The sequence below is a fragment of the Halyomorpha halys genome, unplaced genomic scaffold, assembly GCF_000696795.3.
Source record: "Halyomorpha halys isolate HHAL.00 unplaced genomic scaffold, Hhal_1.1 Scaffold499.1, whole genome shotgun sequence".
NCBI lineage: Eukaryota > Metazoa > Arthropoda > Insecta > Hemiptera > Pentatomidae > Halyomorpha > Halyomorpha halys.
In genome coordinates, this window is record NW_027110524.1 from 375,052 (window position 1) to 396,166 (window position 21,115).

The 21,115-nt window shown below is 30.5% G+C and overlaps 2 protein-coding genes across 4 annotated transcripts in view; both read right to left on the bottom strand.

The window, feature by feature from the left end:
* LOC106683607 (cytochrome P450 4C1) overlaps nucleotides 1-9,104 on the bottom strand; it is a 25,240-nt gene extending 16,136 nt beyond the window's left edge. Inside the window, exons 1-2 of the mRNA XM_067048689.1 lie at nucleotides 8,956-9,104; nucleotides 4,483-4,589 (exon numbers count right to left, since the gene is read on the bottom strand). Coding sequence (XP_066904790.1) covers nucleotides 4,483-4,589; nucleotides 8,956-9,103 — 255 coding nt within the window. The 5' untranslated portion in view covers nucleotide 9,104. The remainder of the gene's footprint in view (nucleotides 1-4,482; nucleotides 4,590-8,955) is intronic.
* Nucleotides 9,105-13,932: 4,828 nt separating this feature from the next.
* LOC106683621 (cytochrome P450 4C1) overlaps nucleotides 13,933-21,115 on the bottom strand; it is a 12,293-nt gene continuing 5,110 nt past the window's right edge. Inside the window, exons 4-12 of one of the 3 annotated variants that reach the window (XM_067048687.1) lie at nucleotides 20,144-20,326; nucleotides 19,944-20,013; nucleotides 18,293-18,419; nucleotides 17,341-17,413; nucleotides 16,964-17,067; nucleotides 16,281-16,349; nucleotides 14,724-14,892; nucleotides 14,472-14,648; nucleotides 13,933-14,412 (exon numbers count right to left, since the gene is read on the bottom strand). In XM_067048687.1, coding sequence (XP_066904788.1) covers nucleotides 14,195-14,412; nucleotides 14,472-14,648; nucleotides 14,724-14,892; nucleotides 16,281-16,349; nucleotides 16,964-17,067; nucleotides 17,341-17,413; nucleotides 18,293-18,419; nucleotides 19,944-20,013; nucleotides 20,144-20,326 — 1,190 coding nt within the window. In that variant the 3' untranslated portion in view covers nucleotides 13,933-14,194. The remainder of the gene's footprint in view (nucleotides 14,413-14,471; nucleotides 14,649-14,723; nucleotides 14,893-16,280; nucleotides 16,350-16,963; nucleotides 17,068-17,340; nucleotides 17,414-18,292; nucleotides 18,420-19,943; nucleotides 20,014-20,143; nucleotides 20,327-21,115) is intronic. The other 2 variants (XM_067048688.1, XM_014425200.3) reach the window with 2 other exon arrangements.

The window sequence follows — 21,115 nt, forward strand, 5'->3', positions numbered from 1 at the left end:
AAAAAAAAAAAATAAAAAAAAAAAATAAAAAATAAAAATAAAAATAAATAAAAATTTAACGAATATTAGCAAAATTAAATAAAATATAAATGGCGTTGATGACCAATGAAGTTTGGCGCCACTAAACAACCAAACAAACAAACAAACGATGTATTTACTAATACATCGTGCGAGGACTTAGGTCTCCATAGTCTGTTGCCCATAAAATAATAATAATAATAATTAGACTGCGGAGCCCAAACCCCTTCCCTCGGCGAGTATATCCACCAAGAGGATAGTTCCTTGCCACCTTCCAGGTCTTAGTGGAGGGGCGAATTCCCTGAACAGTGGGTTGGTGCAGGCCTTTAGTCCATCAAAAAATTTGATGTGTCTCCGGCCTATGTACTCCGGCACAGAGGAAACCTAGAGTTCATCATATATAATATTAGTCCTGGTCCTCTGTAACGTTGTATCTCTTACTATTCTCCGAAGGACGGCGTTCTGGAAGCTCTGCAGTTTTTGAAAAATGCTTTTGTATAGGGTCACTTAAGGGGTGCACCTTAGAGCAGCGTTGGTCTGAGAACAGCCTTATAACTCTACAGCTTCAGCCAAAGAGAGAGCTGCGCTAATTTCAACAGGTGATAGAGCCTGTAAGTCTTCTGGTGGGCCATCTTGAGCCTCTCACGGACAATGCTGGAGAAAGTGAGGTGGGGATCAAGTGTGACTCCTAGGTAGAGGCGATGACAAATTTTAGCGTCCAATGCCATCTCTCTGTACATCCATTTGAATAGGATTGGAATGTCATGGTTCTTTTCCGTTGAAATGTACGTACATATAACCTTTTTAAGGTTTATTATTTGAAATATTATTCAAATAATTGAATTTGACCGATCATCCGTTCCTGGAGTAAAAACTATATAAGTAGTATATAAAATTTTTTTATCAAATACAGTTTCTGACCAATCTGTCTGTCTTGGAAAAGGTAATAAAGCATATTGTGGAAGTCAGTTTCAGCTAACTAATTATCTACAATAGATAGTGAATTTAAACCACATGAAATTACGGGTTTATTTCGCCAAAGGAAAGATAATATGATTTCAACATAAATAGTAATAAATTTGAAAATATTACGATGTAACCCTACGGGATTTAATTCCTGAAAGAAATACTCTGATTAACCAGAGAAAGGTGTTGCCTTGAGAATTTTGCTCATATTGGGAAACGGCTATATTTTTTTAGTATTTCATCTGTTTTGTTTATACTGTTGTCTGTCTTCCGTTAACTCGTTGATGTTGTTTTCACTTGTTTTTTTTATTTCCACTGTTATCTCCCAAACTATACTCAATACAGTTTTGCCCTGTCCTCCTCCTAACTGTAAGAATGATCATTTCTCTCACCAGTACACTTCTAATGTGACATCTTTTTTTTCTCATTTGAGCAGTTTGTTAACCTCAACACCTTCTGCGTTTCTTATTTGAAATCATGAGCCCAGTTAAGAATATCTTAGATCTTTTACAGAATCTGGATTCTTCAGCCTCTGATAAAAGAGCTACATTTTACAATTTCAATTTCAAATTACATTGAAAGTAATCTTAGAGATCTTTTCGTCATCACGTCCAATTCTATAGGAAAAAAAATAGTACAAATGGTCTCATATGATATAAATGCTCACGAGACACCTCTTAGGGAACAAAGAGGTAGTACACTCCTGCCGGGTTAAAATGATCAGCCTTATCAAATAGGCTTATATAACTAACTAATACCGCTAATTATTGTTAGTTATTGGCTGCCAATTTTTATACAAATCCACTCTCCACGCCCTCGGTGAATATTTATCTTCATTTTAAAATATAAAATAAGGTATATGAGGAGTAGATGGTTGGGGGCGCGGTCAGAGAATAACACAAATAAGTCAAAAAACTTATTCGTTAGTGCCTACACTTCTCCTAGAATTTCTAGCCTTCATCAGTACTGGCTTGGAAAACTACAGACATCCAAGTGATCACCCAAAAAACGGTCATCCCTTTAAAAAAAACCTGAAACCAGAAAAGAAACAAACCAGGAAAACAGAGACTCACTGTGATATATTTTAAATAACAGTATATAGCAGTCATTCAATATTCAAGGTCCTGAGTAATCGTGGTAGATTCCTCCTGGTTTATATGAAACAATCAACTACATCGCAAACTACTAGGGTGATTGGAAGAACATTTTAATAAGGTTTTATCAAAAAACGGTTTACAAAATTCCACTTCCAGCTACCTGCAGTTAAAGGTGCTGTAACTTACAACATTGGAAATCAAACCATATCCTGAAGACTGAAGCCAAGGCTAAAGCAAGATATCATGGTATGAGCTATATATTAATTTATTTTTATTTTTATTGATATTAATATTTTACTTATTATTTTATGGGTATAAGTCTAAAATATATATAATTTTATTAAATCTATAAACTATAATTATTCTAATTTATGTAATTATTTTTATAATTGATCTCTATTATTCATATTAGTTTAATGGCTAAAACATTGTACATAGCTTGAAGTGCCTTTTGCATGGGGCTATACCTTCCTATTATTAACTGTTATAAAAAACTAACAAAATGTTAAAATGACTAAATAAGGCCCAACAAGCCTATCTGGTCATAAAAAAGTAATTAAAAAAACTAACATTATGTCCAACATATATGCCTTATTTCTTCCTTCTAAATATTTTTATTTTTTGTCAAATATCATAGTCTGTACTGATTTCAAAATATCTTGATTTTTAATGAGGTGTAGATAGTTGACCGTAGATTAATGATTGGAGAAGTTTATCGGGGGTGCGGTCAGCAAAGAACAACATAAATAAACAAAACCATATTAATTTATTTATGGCTGGCATATTATAATATAACATTATATAATGGCATAATATAAATTCTAAATTTATCATAATGAAATCAACTTAAATTTTCTCATATAAATATAAATATCATTTTCATCTAAAAATCTTCACTTTTAGGATTACTTCAAATCAATTCTTTATCTACCCCATTTTATTCACAGACCTATCAACGCCTTCTAAATATTTCCTACTTGTATTTTCGTCATTCGTCCCATAGCCTTCTTATGGAACATCGACTATTAAACCTAATCCTTTTTAAACTCTACTCTGAATATTTTATTTCCTTCTCTAATATACGATTTAATCTGACTCGTCATTTCCTACCGTTCCCCAACAATGATTTTCAAGGAAATATTTAATATAAATTATAATAAGTTGATTTAAGAATGTATTGTTCAACATACAAATGCTTTAAGTTTATTTCTTTTAATTTTGAAAGATCATTAATATCTATAGATGTGAGTTTATATATGTTTAATACCAAACATTCGGTCATAAATAGCTTCGAAGGACAACCAGCGTAATCTTCATTAATAGGATTTCGAAATCTCCCTGATGCCAACTTTTACTATTTAATTTACAAATATCTCCTTTGTTATGAGAAGAAAACCAATTTTTTTGCTGTTTGTGATTGTGGTTGTTTCATGCCTAAAAATTTATTTTCAAATATATTTTGTTCGTGCACATAGTAATTTTGCAAGAAAATCCACAACATTTTGTACATAATTAAAAATAAAAACCAACGTTTTTATTTGTCAATTATGATTAAGAAATACATAAAACAATGAACTACACTTTTCTGCGACAACTGTTTTTTATTGATATAAGAACTTCATTAATTATTCTTTCTTATCAAATAGAAATAAGATATAAGTATATATAGAAGTATAATACTTTGGTATTGACAGTAGCTTTAATACTGTCATAGTTTGATAATATATTTAAAAATGGTCATAAACTGTAGTGCATACCTTGATGATCATCAACGGTAACAGAAATAAATAATTGGAAATCCTAAGTCGGTCAACGGTTTTAGCTCAGGCATTCAACACTCCAAACATATGGCGACTCAATAAAAATACTATATATGAGTAGAAATAAATAAAATAAAATTGACTTTTGACCATTTTTTCAGGTGAAATAACCCCTGTGTGATGGTCCAAAATGCTCGCACATTACACACTACCCACTACGTCCTCACAATTCAGTTTGTTTTACTTTGAACCATTACCGAGAAAAAATAAATACTGCCGATCTATCCAAAACACTAACAGGATAAGAATCATTTGGTAACTAAATGGAAATCTAACTAGATCAGAGAAATTAAAAGTTCTAAGAGTAGGAATTTAATCAACTTTGTTGTTAATAACATTCATTAACAACTATGTTGATGATGCTTATGGGTTACTATCTACCAGTATCTTATGTGTCTGGAATTTAAAATTATAATGAAAATTATCGCAACTTTTATTAAAATGCTTATTCGTTGAAACTAAAATTTTCTGTTTTCATATCTTTATTACTTTATTTAAGTTCATATTTGATTTAAAATTACAAAGGAACGATCAGTAACCACAAAGACATACATTATTAATAATTTTATTGTAGGCATTACCTTCACAAGCTCTGGTTCTGTCACAATTACATATTTCATACCAAGCATTTGCACCTCAAAAATGTCTCCATATTCGTTATACCACTTCATTAACAGAGGAATGATATCTGGAATAGAATAGATAATATACTTTATTATCGGACTAGGACCCACATGAATAGCAAAACTGTACAATTAAAAGAAAAAAAATTAAGTAGAAACTAAATTAATACAAATATTTAAATTAAAAAAATGTTAGTAGGCAAAATAAAATAAATTCTTAATATAAATAAAAAAACACACATAACAGTAAAAAACAAAAGCAATAAATGAACTTAAATGAATCAATAATTTCATATGTACCAGAAATGCATTTACGCATTTTTATAAATATGTATGCATATATACCAAAATCTGAGTAAGATGCTGCAAATGGTTTAACATTTTATTGGATTAAATTGTTCCTGCGATATGGAAATGGAAAAAAAAGGATTGCAGACGGCAAGGAAAAAATATTAATATTCAATATAAAACTAGAAGAAATATATAAAAAAGTTTAATATTGAACATTATTATGTATGAAACAGAAACCTCAACAATAAAAAGTGACTATAGGAAGAAACTTCAAGCTACAGAAATATCCAGATTACATAAAATAAGAAATGAAATTGAAAAGGTGGTAGATGAAAAGAACAGGAGAGAGCTAGGAAAACTTGGTTTCCTGAGGCAATGAATTTTTTTTAATCTATTTATTTATTGATATTTACAACTGTACATAAAATACAACGAGTAAATTTAAAGTAAGATCATAATGGTGTGATATCGGAACGTAGAGAAAATACCCATTGGTAACACTCTAAAAACATTTTTACAATATAAGGTCTCGAGTCATATTCTTCTCAGACGCCTTGGAGTATTGTCAGAAATGGAAGAGGAAGCAAGGTTAGAAACTAATAGTTTTGAGTGGTTTGGGAGTTTGTAATGGAAGGATTGATATCTGGTTCGGGCTAAATCGGTTACATAAGAAATGTTTAGATCATTATGGATGATTTTATTTGTGACAAAGTTAGGAACACTGAAGATATTACGAAGGATTTTGGATTGTAAGGAATTGGATGGTTTAGTAGAGCCCCAAAGCTCAAATCCGTATGTCCAGATAGGCCTAATTATTGTCATGAAGATCATTCTTTTGTAATGAATTGGAAGTTAAAACTGTATCTAGTAAGTGCTGTAATAGCCGGAATCGACCTGCAGTTTCCTGTCTTTTCAGTCTTGTGTGAGGTTTCCAAGTTAGTCAAGGTAGCGGATCAGTTCTACAGGGGTAAGAGGAACATTATTAAAGTATACTGTTGGGCAGGTTTACGACAAAGAGTACAGGTAATTTGATGGGATTATTTTCATCCTCCGATTTCGGCAACATTCTTCGAAGGGACTGGAGAATTTGAGATCCAATCAAAGGGTTATTATTAACTACGAGCACACATCGGCATACGTGGTGAGGATAATGTTAGAATTGGTTGTGATGTCACACTCAGCTGTATTGACTGTAGAGGATGGAACCAAGGATACTACCTTGAGGAAATGAAATAAATGAATCCTTGTTCGGACACAGCCTAATAAAAACAGTTATTCACTCATAATCATGATTTTATTCATAAATTTAGATTTATCAGAGATCAGAGAGCGTCGGTTTGTGATCTGAGATGTTGGTATAGGTGGGATATTAAAGGAAGATGAACCATCTGAAGAACCATTGCCGACATTAGAGGGGAGATAATTCCAAAGGGCATTGTAGCTTCAATGGAGGTCTATAGGAAGAGATTTCTACTAAGAGTAGAAAGACCCGATCCTGTTTCTTGTGAGTGGACTGAGGATTAGAATTGCAGGAGACTATTGATGTAGGGGTGACGAGAGTCGAAGACCATTACAAGTATTGCCTCCATTTTAGTCGTAGTCAAAGCGGGGGAAAATAAAAGAGGTTGCAAGGAGCTTACATGTTAGGTGTTGGTAGCGATGGAATAGACTTAGTTTACCAATAGGGTTCAGTAAACTGTATATAACAAAAAAAAGAAAAGCATCTAGCAAACCATACCTAACTGATTACTATTTATTTTAGGCTAAGAGGACATAGATTCAAATTTTATGCACCTAAATAAATAAACCGTAAGAAAGACAATTTCAAACAAAATCTAAAGAAATAATCTCTTTAAAAAAAATATACAAGAATCGGAAAATATTTGAATTGATTTTACTGAAATCTAATGAAGACATAATACGCAACTAGCTACACTAATGATATATGTATAAAACGAAACACAGTAATAAACACACTATCTGTAAGTCTGGGAAAAACAAATAACCCACACTTACTTCTCTCTAGGTAAAACTGCACATTTAAAGGATTTTCTATGCAAAATTGCATTTTGGTCCTTTTTTTTTTTTAGTGTTAACAGTGAAATCATTGTAAACATACAAACATGTTTGTGATTTGTGGAAAAACCCAACAAAAAAACGTCGCAGAAGTAACGAATTATAGTTAATTGAGTTGATTCAACTATTCGAGCTCAATTATTCTTATCTACTTCTATATTGGTCCGGTAATTGATGCCAGCACCGTAAATTGAAGACAAATCGAATCCCTTTCTTTCAGGAAATCACAAGTTACTGCAATAAAAGTGAATTTTAAAGCTTAAATTATACTTATAAATATCACGAGTCAAAGTTCGATTTTAATAGAACATACTTACATCCATAAAATTAAATTTACGTACAAAAATATTAGTTGTTCTGTTCTATTTTTCATTACATTGAAATAAAAAAAATGAAATTACATGATTAAATTTTCGTATAATAAAGAATTGGAAAATATAAAATCCTATGTTTAGAGCTTAATAATAGAATTCAATATTTTTAGTATTTTTTCTAAATAGTACCTTGCATAATTTGCGTAAATCTTGAAACTGAAGTAGTTTAAAGAAGTTTGAAATTGGGTGTTCCAGTCTTGCTGACATAAATAAAAAAATAAATGCAGTTAGCTTTCACTTCAATTATCCCATTTTGGACAACATTTTGGTTTATTAATTATGAATTAATTATTTAAAGTTTTTTAGAACTTTTTTGCACAAATGCGATATTTTCCGACTTTATTTTATTCAAATATGGTTCGGTAAGCTATCCATGTACATATTAATATCAAAAAATACACCATTAAGTTTATTATTGTAGGGTTTAGTTCTATTATACCTAATTTAGGTTTTAATATAAGATTTTGCAAATTTTGAGTTTTTATGTTACTCGTTTTTGGTTGTTACTCAATGAAAATCCGGTCTCTAGTTATTGATTATTCAATGTAGAATACATCCCCAATGCTTCTATTTAATTAAATTCAGTTATAATATTTAATTAATCTCAATTTGAATTTTGCAAATATTGGTGCTTAGTACGATTTAATCATCTAAGAACATCCTTTTTCCTGCTATTCTTAATTAGTGACACGTCTGACAATAAAATGTTAATAGATTGTACAGTAAACTGAAATTAATTTCTTACAACACTAATAGCTTGAGGGAAGTCTGTAGGTACCCGTAGATTGAAAGTAATAGCACTCAGTGCTACTGTCTTTAGAATACGTCCAATTCTCAACGAAAACAAAAAAAAAAAAAATAATTTTTTGTAAGACGTACCACTATTTAAGAAATGCTGTAATGTAAACACTATTAGCTGGAAACTTCACCAAAGCATAGTTATTTATTATTAGCTAAGTATGAAGATCCTCAAAAAGAAAAAAAAAATCAAGAAAAAACTTATCAATACGTATATACGGGTTACTCATGTTTTCTTCATTTAATAACTAGTAACTTAAAATCTGATTTTCGTGCAGTAAATAACTGAGAAACGTATAGTAAAAAAACAAAATTTGCAAAATATTGTAATAAAAATAACCATGACCACTACAACTAAATTGTACATATTTTGGAAAAATACTAAGCAAGAGTGAAATGGAGTAAGGTAAGGGGGTTATTCGGTTTTCCCAAATTCATGCTGCCCTTTTCTCAGGTTGAAAAACAATTTTTGAATGTAAAATTAATAATTTAGCTTTGGAAATAAATTGGTTTTGTGTAAATTAATATCTAAAGTCCCAGCAGATAGAGTAGAATAACGCAAAATTGTAACAGACAAAACGTGGAAAGAAAAATTCATCATTAATTATTTGAAACAAATTTGTTGTACCTTTTATAATAATTACAAATTAAGCAGATGTCATATTCAATTCAAATTAGGACGATGAAAGCTATGTGATATTTTTCTAATATCATTCTATTTTATAAAAATGGCTGCTGACAAATCTGGTTTAAAAAAAGTATATGCATCATGCAAATATAAAATTATCAACATTAATCAATAAAATAGATAAATTATTCTTTAAACTAATGTTATGTTGTAGAAAAAACTTTAATTCCTAATTAGCACCATGCTAATTTCTTTTTCAACTACCTTTGGAGGTCAATCCCATCATCTTGAAGGCATATCCAAAGTATGGAAGTCCTCCAGGCCCAGGCAATGTGGATGTCTTCCTGTATTTGGCCAGGATGCAGAGGATGACCACCAGGATCGCACACACTAATGCCAAAGTCACAACCATTATCATCTACTTCTGACCTTAGGCCAATGAGGTTTAGACATATATATATACGCATTCTCCTCTCCCCACCACAACTACATAAATGCACCACACCCTACCTAACTAGATAAATGCTATGTCTTTAATTATTCGACCTTACAACTATTTTATTTTTATAGAATCGTCTTAAAATTTATGGATAATAATTTATTTAGAAAGGAAATAATATATCTAAAAAAGTTAGAAAAAAAAAATTGAATTTATCCTACCACCCAATAACAATAAATTTGGTAAACGTACCTTAAACTATATGGTACCTATCTGTTCAATCGCTAAAAAGATGAACTAATAAATAAATCAACAACAAAAATTAAATTAATATTTACCTGGGTACTTTCTTACTTTTATGATTCCCAATAATTGATTTTTATTCACCAAATATCTGGCTATATTTTTCCACATAATTTATTTATTATATCATGATTACCATTTACAACGTATGTGTGTGCTTAGTAATATATATTATTAGATCCTTATTTTTATCACATTCTGTATTTTGTTTTATTCTCATTATTATATTAATGCACTAATTATAAATTTGCAGCTTTAATGTTCACTCCATAATACTTTCAGTTATTTTTATTATTATTACATTTAATTTAACTTTTTGGATAATTATTATTTTATTTTCATTTTAGTAGTTGTTAATTAAATTGTTAGTTGCATCACTTGAGATCAGTTCATATTGTACTTATCTAGATCAAAAATTGTATATACTCCACACTACTGTAATAGTCAAAAATGTAATAAGTACATTTTACTTATGTCTATCATTTTTATGTATTCTTTTGCCACCTACCGATAGATGTTGGCATCTGGTCTCAACATATTGGATGTAATCCTTTAAAGGAATAAAATTTTAAAAATTCTTTTTTTTTTTAATGATCTTGACGTAATAACTTTATATATATTGAAATACTTCGTATTTTTTAATGTGCTCTGGAATATTAAAAAGTATCTAATTGAACATTACTGAAAATTTCCCTCTAGTATTTCTTAGTTTTTCCAAATATTGATCAGTGACTTCAATAAGATAATAATTTTTTAAAAACGAACAATGTAAAAGCGATCGTTACTAAGTACAAAATATTAATTAAAAACTGGAAAATTCTACACAAATTTCATTATTCACACAATTACTCTGCTAAAGTTAAATTCATACAAATCATGCTACAATTCAATAAGAGAAAATTTTTAATTTTCTTTAATATAAATTTTCCTAAAAGTTTTCTAATTTTTCGTTACGGGGATTAATGTTTTATCATAACTGTACATTCATCGAACATGATAAATCTAGTTTTTATACTTATGCTCCAGAGCGATAAGTTGTTAAATGGCTGCATAATTTCTATGTTAATATTATCTCTACCCCATACCATTCCATATTCCACACTACACCTTTAAAAAAAATAAATATTTAATTATATGTAAGTAAATAATCTAGTTGAGAATGCCAGCTAGTTTTATTTTTTTTAAAAAATGGAAGCGTATTAACAAGAAAATAGTTTAAAAATAAATTTCTGAACAATGATGAATTATTGTAAAAATATTTTTATCTATCTTGTTTGGCCACGAGACCAGCTAATGTAAAATGTCATTAGAGTGCTACCAATGGGTAGTTTCTCTACACGCCTGTAACACTCCAGTTTAACTTACATCAGAATTACTAAATGTATTATAATGTACATATATCAATGTCTGGAATTCACTATGGTCGGGTATTAATAAAGAAAATATTTGTTTAGTTATACATTTTAGTTCTGAGATAAAAATTTAGTAATTTTTTTTTTTTTATTTTGCACCCATGCTAATTTATGATGTGTATAAGTAATTTAATGATGTGTATATCCATTTTAGTTAATACATAATTGTTTTATTGTTTATTATTATTTATTTTTAGTTAATATGTATATATAGTATGATTGTGTTTTTACATCATAATACAAATTGCTCTTTAGTGGGACATAATATATAATTTCAATAAAATTTTTCAAATAAAGAAATAATAAAAAATAAACTAAACCAAAGACACAAAGGTTCGCCAGCGTGATGAAGGCTTACGAAGGTGGCCCAGTATCTGAGACTGGACGTAGCGCCACTTTTTGGGCTTACTATAGTCCATATTTAATTTTTTTAATTATTCATATCATTTAAACTAATTTAATCTTTATTATAGTATCCCGAGCTTTACAAATAAGTCATCTAGAATAACAAAATAACTGCTATCCCATACTGCATGTGTTTTAAGATTGAGGTAAATATTTTAATATAACAAAGAAAAGGATAAAGATTCTCACACATCCATCCTTGGACCCTTTTTTTTGTTTTTTTGCAAGAGTAGAGTTGATAACATCTCTTAATGACCTCTTCCCATAATTTTTTAATAGATAACTGTTGCTTTCTCACTTGGCATGATTTGGCAGAATAGGAATAGTGGCTTTCGATTGGAAACGGAATTAATCTCTTTTATAAATATTGTCTTTTTCATAGATTCCAAAATGTTTAATTGATTGATACTTATTAGCAATTATTATACCATATAAGTTTAATTTGTTGGATACTATTTTATGCTAGGTGTAGGTATTGTAGTTGCTTCAGTGACTATAAAAGAAGGGTGAAAAAAAAGTCTAAAAATATAATATTTAAAAAAAAAAATAACAGAGCAGACCAAAACTGAGGGGCTTGAAGAAGAGCATTACCTCCTCCAGGCGTGATATCTAATTTAAATGTTGCACGAGGATCCTAACATCCTTCATCCAGATTCTCTTCAGTCTTTTGAGGACGTCACCGGGAATGAGTGTCATGTATGAGAATGAGAATGAGAATGAGTACATGTATGAGTGTCATGTACGAGAATGAGTGTCATGTATATGGCATTTATGAGTTTGTTTGTATTTTCTTATAGTTTGGCAAGGTATCATCTGTAGTTGGTCCATTTGTGATTGCTAAATTTCTTTTTTTTGTATTTATTTATTGTAATTTTCAGCTCTATTTACATAAAAACATAATAAGTAAATTTGATGTAAGATGAAAATGGAGTGATACAGGCATGTAGAGAAACAACCCATTGGTAGCACTCTGATGTTTCTACACTTGAAGGTCTCAGGGCCTTCTTTCATCTTCGGTTGAAGATTGGGGATCTTCTTTTCAGGCGCCTCGGAGGATTTTTAGGAATAGAAGAAGAAGAAAAGTTAGATACTGGAAGGATTTGATTGTTAGGAAGTTTATAATAGAAGGATTGATATCTGGTTCGGGCTAGATCGGTTACATATGGAGTACCCATAAGCACAAAAGTGCTGTAATGGTCGAAATCGATGTCCAGTTTCCTGTCTTTTTAGTCTTGTGTGAGGAGCTAAAATTTAGCTTCAAAAAGTTAATATGTAAATTTATGTTCTTAACGTAACAAGGAACTTTTGTAATTGCCCTTAATACTTTCCTGAAATATTTCGAGTCTGATTTAGTCTTTTTAGCTATACCAAATATTTGTGATCCCTAGATCCTATTTTTGACTGCAGTAAGTAAGTATTACTTTCAACTTCTAAGTTTAATTTTTAATGTTTCGAAAGGGGAGAGAATAAAGTCTTAGCCTTTGATTAAGGTTTTTTTCTTATTCTCAATACTCTAATCACCCCTTGTCAACTTTTGATCGAATACCAGTTCCATATAATGTACAATATCTGTTTGTGGAATCTTTGTATTGTCAAAGAAAACCGGAAAACATGTTTCACGTCGAAGAGTGACGATAATATGATGATATTTGGCGAGACTTATTGTTAGTCTGGCTTTCTAGATTAAAACCAGTAATGTCAATGGCGTACCCAGAATCAAAATTAGGGTGGGCAAGCCAGAGTACTTCAGCTTGTTACATTTCGACATTTTATTGGTTTCCTCCGTAGCTGTGGTCCTTATCTAATATAGGTTATCTAATAAAAGAAATATATTTCGAATGAATATTCCGAAATTAAATAAAAAATCTTTATTTTATTATATAACATAACTACTTTTAAATAATAATATATAATTTTTATGAATTCATTCGAATATGGTTTTGTATCTACAGAAATAGAAAAATAGAAGTGAGGAAGGAGGGGGTTTATTGTCAATGATAACTGTTTGGGAACAAGAAGGAAAGTGACTACTTAAAGGCAAAATTTGGCATGAAGGGATTTTTTAGGTAGGATTTATGATGAACTGTGTCGGAAGATTTAGAAAAATTGAAAAAAAAACAGGGTAATGCTTATTTGTAGTGAAATAAAGCCGTAAAAGTGAGATCAGAAGTCCATGAACACGAATCGATGATCCTATTTCATAATGTAATACGTGTTTTATATTTTTATTGTGGGTTTTCAACTTATAATATTTATCTTTTTCTTTAACTTCCATTTATATTTATCAGAAACAAATACGAAATATATATCCTTCAAATGCCTTTTGAATAACCGGTAATAGTATTTAGCTTCATTATACATATTTTTTATTTGGCATTATCGCATACATCATGGGGATAGAGTTAATCAAGTAGCATTTTTATAAAGTTATGTTTTTTCACTAAATCTAATAATTTAGTAAAATAATCAATAATTATTTGTTAGATGTTGATAATTTCACAATTCCATCAGTCATGAAGTTTTAATTCAGACATAGTTAGGTAGCAGAGTACGCATCTTCTCAAAAATATCATTCCATCACTTTTAATTCTGAGTTGATTAAACAAAATTAAAAAAAATATATTTAATTTTATGAAAATATACAAAATATTATAAATTTTATATTAATATTCCAAACATATAATAACATAAGAAGATTTATTCATTTCAGGATGTATTTCAAGTTTATAAGTCCTTTTATTTCATAAACCTTAATTTGTTCCTATTATTTAAGCTTTATATGTTTATTTGTCTTGGACTAACGCTCTCTATTTGATGTATCTTATTGTACTGACAGTGTGAGATGAAGTGAATTTACATCTGCGCCCATTTCATATTCTATTTTGTTCTATGTTTTGAATATGCAAAACTTTGGCCGGTGTATTTTTTCCGGTATTTCATAGACTCAAGAGATAAATTGGCCATTCTTCTTTGAGCTAAATCTTCTAGTTCCATTCCTCGGGAAGACCTTAACTATTATTGGTTCAACTGGATGCAAAGTAATACCGTAGTCCAAACTTACTGAAGTCGTCACAGGTTCCAGCCAGCAACGCCTCGCTATTGTTGACGCAATCGTCTTCAATTCCACCATTGCGTATTTCTGACCTGTAAAAACAATCATAACTACTGAAAGACACAAAGATAAGGTTGTCAGAGCTGAAAAGGTCTTGTAGTAATATTACCTAAGCAATTTCGTGGACCGGCTGAAAAAGGTATGAATGAAAAGGGATGCCTTTCAATCCCTGGAGCGAACCTTTCTGGAATGAACTCCTCTGGATCGTCCCAGTACTTTTTGGATCGATGAGCAGCAATAGCTAAGATTGCGACAGTCTGACCTGCAGGAATGACAATGTTTTCATCTGCAAAAATTAAAAAGGAGAAACTTTTAATCTCATCATAAATTTATTTGTTTATTAAGGAAATGTATTTCATACCAAGTTTTAGATCTTCTTTTAAAAACCTCGAATATACTGGTACGCTTGGATAAAGCCTCAATGTTTCCTTTATAACCATCTCGAGGTAAATCATTTTCTGAAGATCTTTAGACGTTGGTGTTCTCTCGTCACCACCAAATATTTCCAATTGTTCATCATATACTTTCTCCTAAAAGTAATTATTTCCTCTTTAACCAGAAGACTCAATAGAATAATTTTACAAGAACAACTAAATATAATTCTTTTTTACTTTATATTGTATATTTAGTAAATATAACATATCATTTATCGTTAGAATCTAAATAGAATAACACCACAATATGAACCTCTTATCGCTATGCCAAACATAATTTTAGGCCTAACAAATGCAAAGATAAATTGGATTGAGGACTGTCAGTAGTTAAAAATCATTATAAAAACAGAAGACTACATAGTTTGTAAATCAATTACAAACAAAGAGACTTTTTTGGTCTAGAATATTTGTTAACCTTGTATTGCCAAAAAATTTTCCTTATTTGTAATTGATATTTCTCTATATATACATATATCAAATAAAAAAACTTTAGTAATATTAGGTGTGTTACGTTTGTGAACGAAGTTATATACAATGCTACATGTGATATGTAATAACCATTCTGATTGTCTTTGTGTGACCAAAGATGTGCTGATACTTGTCCTGGGTCAGTGTCCGTCAACACAGGGACACTTTCTCTTAACTGGTTAATGGACCAGGTGGTTAAGGCACCCACCCCAGCAAATCTATTAAAACCCTGCTCGCTTTGTCACTAGGTAGGTCAATTATAGTTTATACACAACACCTGTACCAAACATTTGTAGTCCCTTGTTACGTACTCTTTTTGGGCGTGGCTAATGATAGCCAATGGGAAATAAGATTCGGGAATGGTAACGCTTCTACGAAGGAGAGGGAAACTGGTCAACACAGGAGAAGGGCTAAAAAGAGGGCAGGACGAACTTCGACGAGAAGTCCTAAGAAGGGTTCTTCAGAAATAGAACTCCAAGGCTAAGACTACTACACACATCTCAGCAGTCATTCACATACATATTACGTAATAAGTTATAATGTAATACAAACTCTATTTATCTGACTCATTTAATCATTGAATAATTTCATTTTATCATTAAACCATATATAATATCATTTGATAAAACAAATTTAAATAATTATTTTGTTTCTTTATGTTGTTATATTGCACAATACCACATCTTATTATATTATATAATTAATGGTGACAATATTTTATAAAGATATAAAGATATTCAATAATTGGTAAACTGGTAAACACAAAGAGCCTTTGGAAAGGAATTAAATATAATTAATACTTTTGCAGGACTCAGTCTTGATTAATCAATAAATATGTATGGATAATTGCCTTCAGTGATTATCCTGGCATCCCGAACGACGTAAACATAGCACATGACATTCGAAAAATATTATAGCATTTGCATTCAGAAATGTAAATAAAATATTTAGTACTCGACATTAAAATAGTAATGGTAGGATATTTTGATCTCTGAGTCAGATTATGTAAAACATACTTGAACATCCGGGTGGTTGGCCAATAAAAAGTGTAAAAAGTTCAAAGCTGCTCCGGATGGATTATGTCCCTGCAACAAAGCCTACATTAGTTCATCAATTTTTATATAAGTTTAATTATATTTTAAATATATTTCTATCAAAATTAAATACAACAGTTTTCTATTGATTTAAATAATCCAAATGCATATTGTAATATACTTAGAAAATTATGATAACTAAAATAAAATTGTATTCTAAATTAAAACTCCTTTCATTGGCTATATAAAACCTTTAATTATTTATTGATTAAAAAAAAAAAGCATTATGATTGAGTGATCTTATTATTCAGTGGTGCTCAACGCATTGACACATATATGAAATAAGTTCGTTACATGCATAGTTTATTTTTACATATAATATTTTTTAATAAAAAAACCTTACCTTACAAAACCTAACTGTTTTCTATTACATATTAACTGTTTTGGGGGAAAATTGTAAGAAATGGAATTTCTCTATTTAATTTTCTTTAAATAAAATAATTTTTTTTTTTAATTTCAAAATAATGAAATATATATAAGTAAGACTTTAACATATTGACAAACTGATTCTCTCTAGCTTATATCTCTTAAGCATTTATGACAGGTAAAAATTAATGCACAAATACATTTTTATAAAAGTTTATACAAAAAAGCAGAACAATTACCGCAATCATGAAATTGTCAACTTCTTCTCTGATATCAGAATGTGTAAATAAACCTGGGTTGGAATGATCAAGTGCAAGCAAATGGTCCAAGAAAGCGTTTTTCTCTGTAACATATACATATTGTTGTAATACTACCACGACTAGATAATACTACCAGCTATTCACGACTAGTTAACACTACATACTGATTAATAACTGCATAATAAACATAAGTTAAAAAATAAGAAATATGTATGCTTCAGCTTGAAAAGCCATTTTACTTGCAGAACCATTTGGAACTGATCTCCACATACTGATTTATAGAACATTTTAAATTACTCATAAACAACACTTCTATCAAAAGAATTAATAACTATGAATTTTAAATGTATTTTTACCTTTTTTTCTCAAATCCTTTTTCTTAGATCCATTTTCTTCAGCTAGGAACAATTTTTTTCTGTTTATTATAACCTAAAAGTTTAAAAATTGTAAGATTCGAAATTAAAATATATATACATATATATATAGCTTAATTGCAAAGCATTGAAAGATTTTTCTGCACCTAACGCATCTTTGGAGAAATAATGACGACTGTAAATATTTTTTTATATAAAATAGGCTTTTTATTCATTTAGTTTTCCATATAGGCAGATTTAAAATGCTTGAGGTCTTATTTACACAGAGTTCTACTATTGATAGATATCGAAATTAACATTTTTTTTTTCATTAGAAGTCAAAAGGTTGATAAAATATGCATATTTGAACACAAAACAAAACATACGGCTTAAAAACTCAGTTATATAGGTTTGTAATTGATTGCTACTAGCTTTAAGGGGTTTCTAGATGGTGTGATTTGATCAAATAGCCCAGGATTATCAATAATTGACATATCAAATATTTATGTAGGGTTGCTAAAGTTGCCACTACACGTTTATCATACAATGCGTATACGCAAGGGTGTGCATGGGATATTTGGCTTTGCTGGTACGAGTTGGCCTTATATGTGGCCGACCCGTTCAGTGTCTTTTTTGGGGTACTAATCTATGCACTGCATTATTTAAAGTTACTTCAAGGTTCGCCTGAAATATTTATGTAAGAATATTAACAACAATGTCTTATCATTAATTATATTTATGCTTTCCTTAAATAAAATGTTGATATTACGATCGGTTCTAATTTCTCTTTATTCTGAAAATACTGGAAAAAAACTTCTCAATTTAGATGAAATTTAAGCATAGAATGGCAATCGCATCTTCTAAAAGACTGTATCTCAAAAACAAGACAGATTGTCATAATTTTACTTCAACTATCTTAAATTTAGTTAAGCATTTAAAGACAAAAATTGTTTACCTGATCGGCTAGATTGTGAACAACGTTTGCACAATGGAAAAACTTTTTACCTGCTCTAGAACGGCTATAAATAAAGTCTGGAAAGAGCCAAACCCTGAGATATCTGTACACAATACTATCATGACAACTGAAAAGAAAATCACTATTAGTCAAGACAAGTACCTTTATATACTAAAGTTAAATTTAAACATACATATTTCTACCTACTTTAAAGACGTAATTTGAGTTTCGTACGATAAACTCTTTACATACACCAACCATTCATTAAACAGAAAAAGTTATCAGTTATGTCTGGTTCACGAGAGATGCTAATGGTTTTAATTTAAGATGAACACATTTCCCAATCCAATAACATGCAAGCAATGCAGTGTTGTAACTCCTGCGGCTGGATATAAGATAAGATAAGAAAACAACACCTGCCTCCCAGTTAAAAATAATAGCCCTGGAAACAATAGCTCAAAAATACCCTCCTCAGTATTGGCTTCACATATATACCTCCGGATCAGCTGAACTAACCGTTAGAAATGCTGAAGCAGTAGTTTACTCAAGAGATTTCCCATTCAGTACTGCTGTAGGTAAGGATGGTACAAACATCGACGGTGATACCGCTTTAAGAACACTGTATAGGGGGCAAGAGCAAAACGTTGTTATCTTCACTGATACTCAAGCAACTATCCTTGCTGTTACTATCACGCACGAAATTCTATGAAATGCTGTATTTTCAGGGAAATCCCTCCTCCACGACCTGAAATTTCAAAGGACGGATGTGGTCCTCAGGGAATTCCGAGCCATTGTGGGATTTCAGGAAACGAAGAGACAGATAGTCATGCAAGGCAAAGTTGCCTCAACTAGTACATCCAAGATCTTATGACTCGGTAAAAAGGATGGTAAGGATCATAATTGAAAAGGAAACGAAAATAACACACATGGAAAAGGTTGAATGAAAAAGATATAAGAATTTAATATAAAATCCGATCCCAACTGACCTCCCAAGAGATACAGTAATCTGCTTCCGCCTGACGACTGGCCACGATTATCTGCGAAGTCATCTTCACAAGATATACCTGGCTCTGGATCCCATGTCTGTGCTATGCAATCAAAGGAGAATGGATGGCGACCACCTTGAGACATGTTCTTCCCTGACAGAATTTAGAAAAATTGCCAATAGGTATTAAAAAAAATTTAATATATATATGGGCATTAAGATGTTGGATGGATGAAAGACTAACCCGGTAGGGTTAAAGAAATAAAAAAATGTGGTTTGTTTGGGTGAGATATAGAAGAAAATTGGATTGCCGTCTCTCACTATTCAGCGGCATTCTCCTGGCGATTGGATTATAGCTAAATATTAAATCTTCTGTACAGCTGCCTCAACGACCGTAAACCTAGATCTTTCCGAACCTAACCTATCCAAAGGATGCGTCACTGTGAAGCTTTTCTTAAACGCAAAAATATTTTATTTAAGACTATGACAATTTTAGTTTTCATTGCCATATTATTTGGCATTCATCACTAAACGGCACTTTAACAGCAAGAATATCCGAAGTTGTGTTTAACAGACATGCATGAGATTACCGGAATCTATTTATTACCTGTGTTACGCCATAGAATTATCTACTTTTCCTTTATAAATAAAATTTATATTTCTAACCTTTTTGAAGCATTTATGTATTCATTTTGTTCATTATTTTCTGTCTTCAGTTTAACACCCATCGCCGTTTCTGAAATATAAGATAGTATACAAAAATAGATTATAAAATTAAGATGTAAAAGGTAAATTATTATTTATATAATAATAAATTAAGACTACTTAATTGTTAGCTAATGTGTTTTAGGTTTGAAGCATCTTACCACATATTATTTTAAGAGTCATTAAAAAAATCTTATCTCCTATTTCAACCGGTCTTCCTCCCGAGGCTAGTAAATAAGAAACATATTCCTCCGCATTCCGGCTTACAGTTTCAATAGATGTTTCCAGAATCTTGAAGTGAAAACTGGGTGTTAGTAATTTCCTGCGTGCACGCCACTTATTTCCTGTTCGTGAAAATTAACTTATGATAATAATAATAATAATATATAATAACGTAAAAATTATTATTATGACTATAATTATAATATTGTGGGAAGATAAAGGCGGTCAATAAAGGTATCAAAGTAGTAAAAGAAAACTCTTTAAACGATAACCCCTTAGATACACATATAGGAAGCATCAAATAACATAGATATAATAAAAAAATTAATATTTTTACTTCAAACAATTGTGAGGTAATCTACCATTAAAGATAAAGGATATAATAAACTGATGATATTATTACAATAAAAGAGTTTTTAAACTACCTGATATTGTGATTTGATCAGCCATAATATTGTTATTTATATTTAATTATGAAACCGAGGGCCACAGTTAGTTAATTTTATGTGGGAAAAAATAAAAGGTTTTTTGTTTCTAAAACATTTTTCACCACAAACGTTGCTAACGAACTTTTAATAAACTTCGAAATAAATACGTTTGCTAAATTAAATTTTCTTAGGTCAAAATATCTAAAAATAACTTCGTTGATGCTTAAATATTTTTAATGATGAGAAGATAAGCTGACCGTGGATAATATGTATGAGGGGTTCCCTTAGCTCAGTGGTTAAGACACAGTCTTACCAATTAGATGTCTATTGGTGGTGTCGGTTCGAATCCGCCCTGGGACGTTGACTTTTTTCATTGAGTGGCGGTCCCACAAAATGAAGAACTTTCTCCCCCAACCATGGTTAGGCAGTAATAAGACTCCAATGGGAGTCTTGGCCGAAATAAAAAATAAATAAATAAATAAA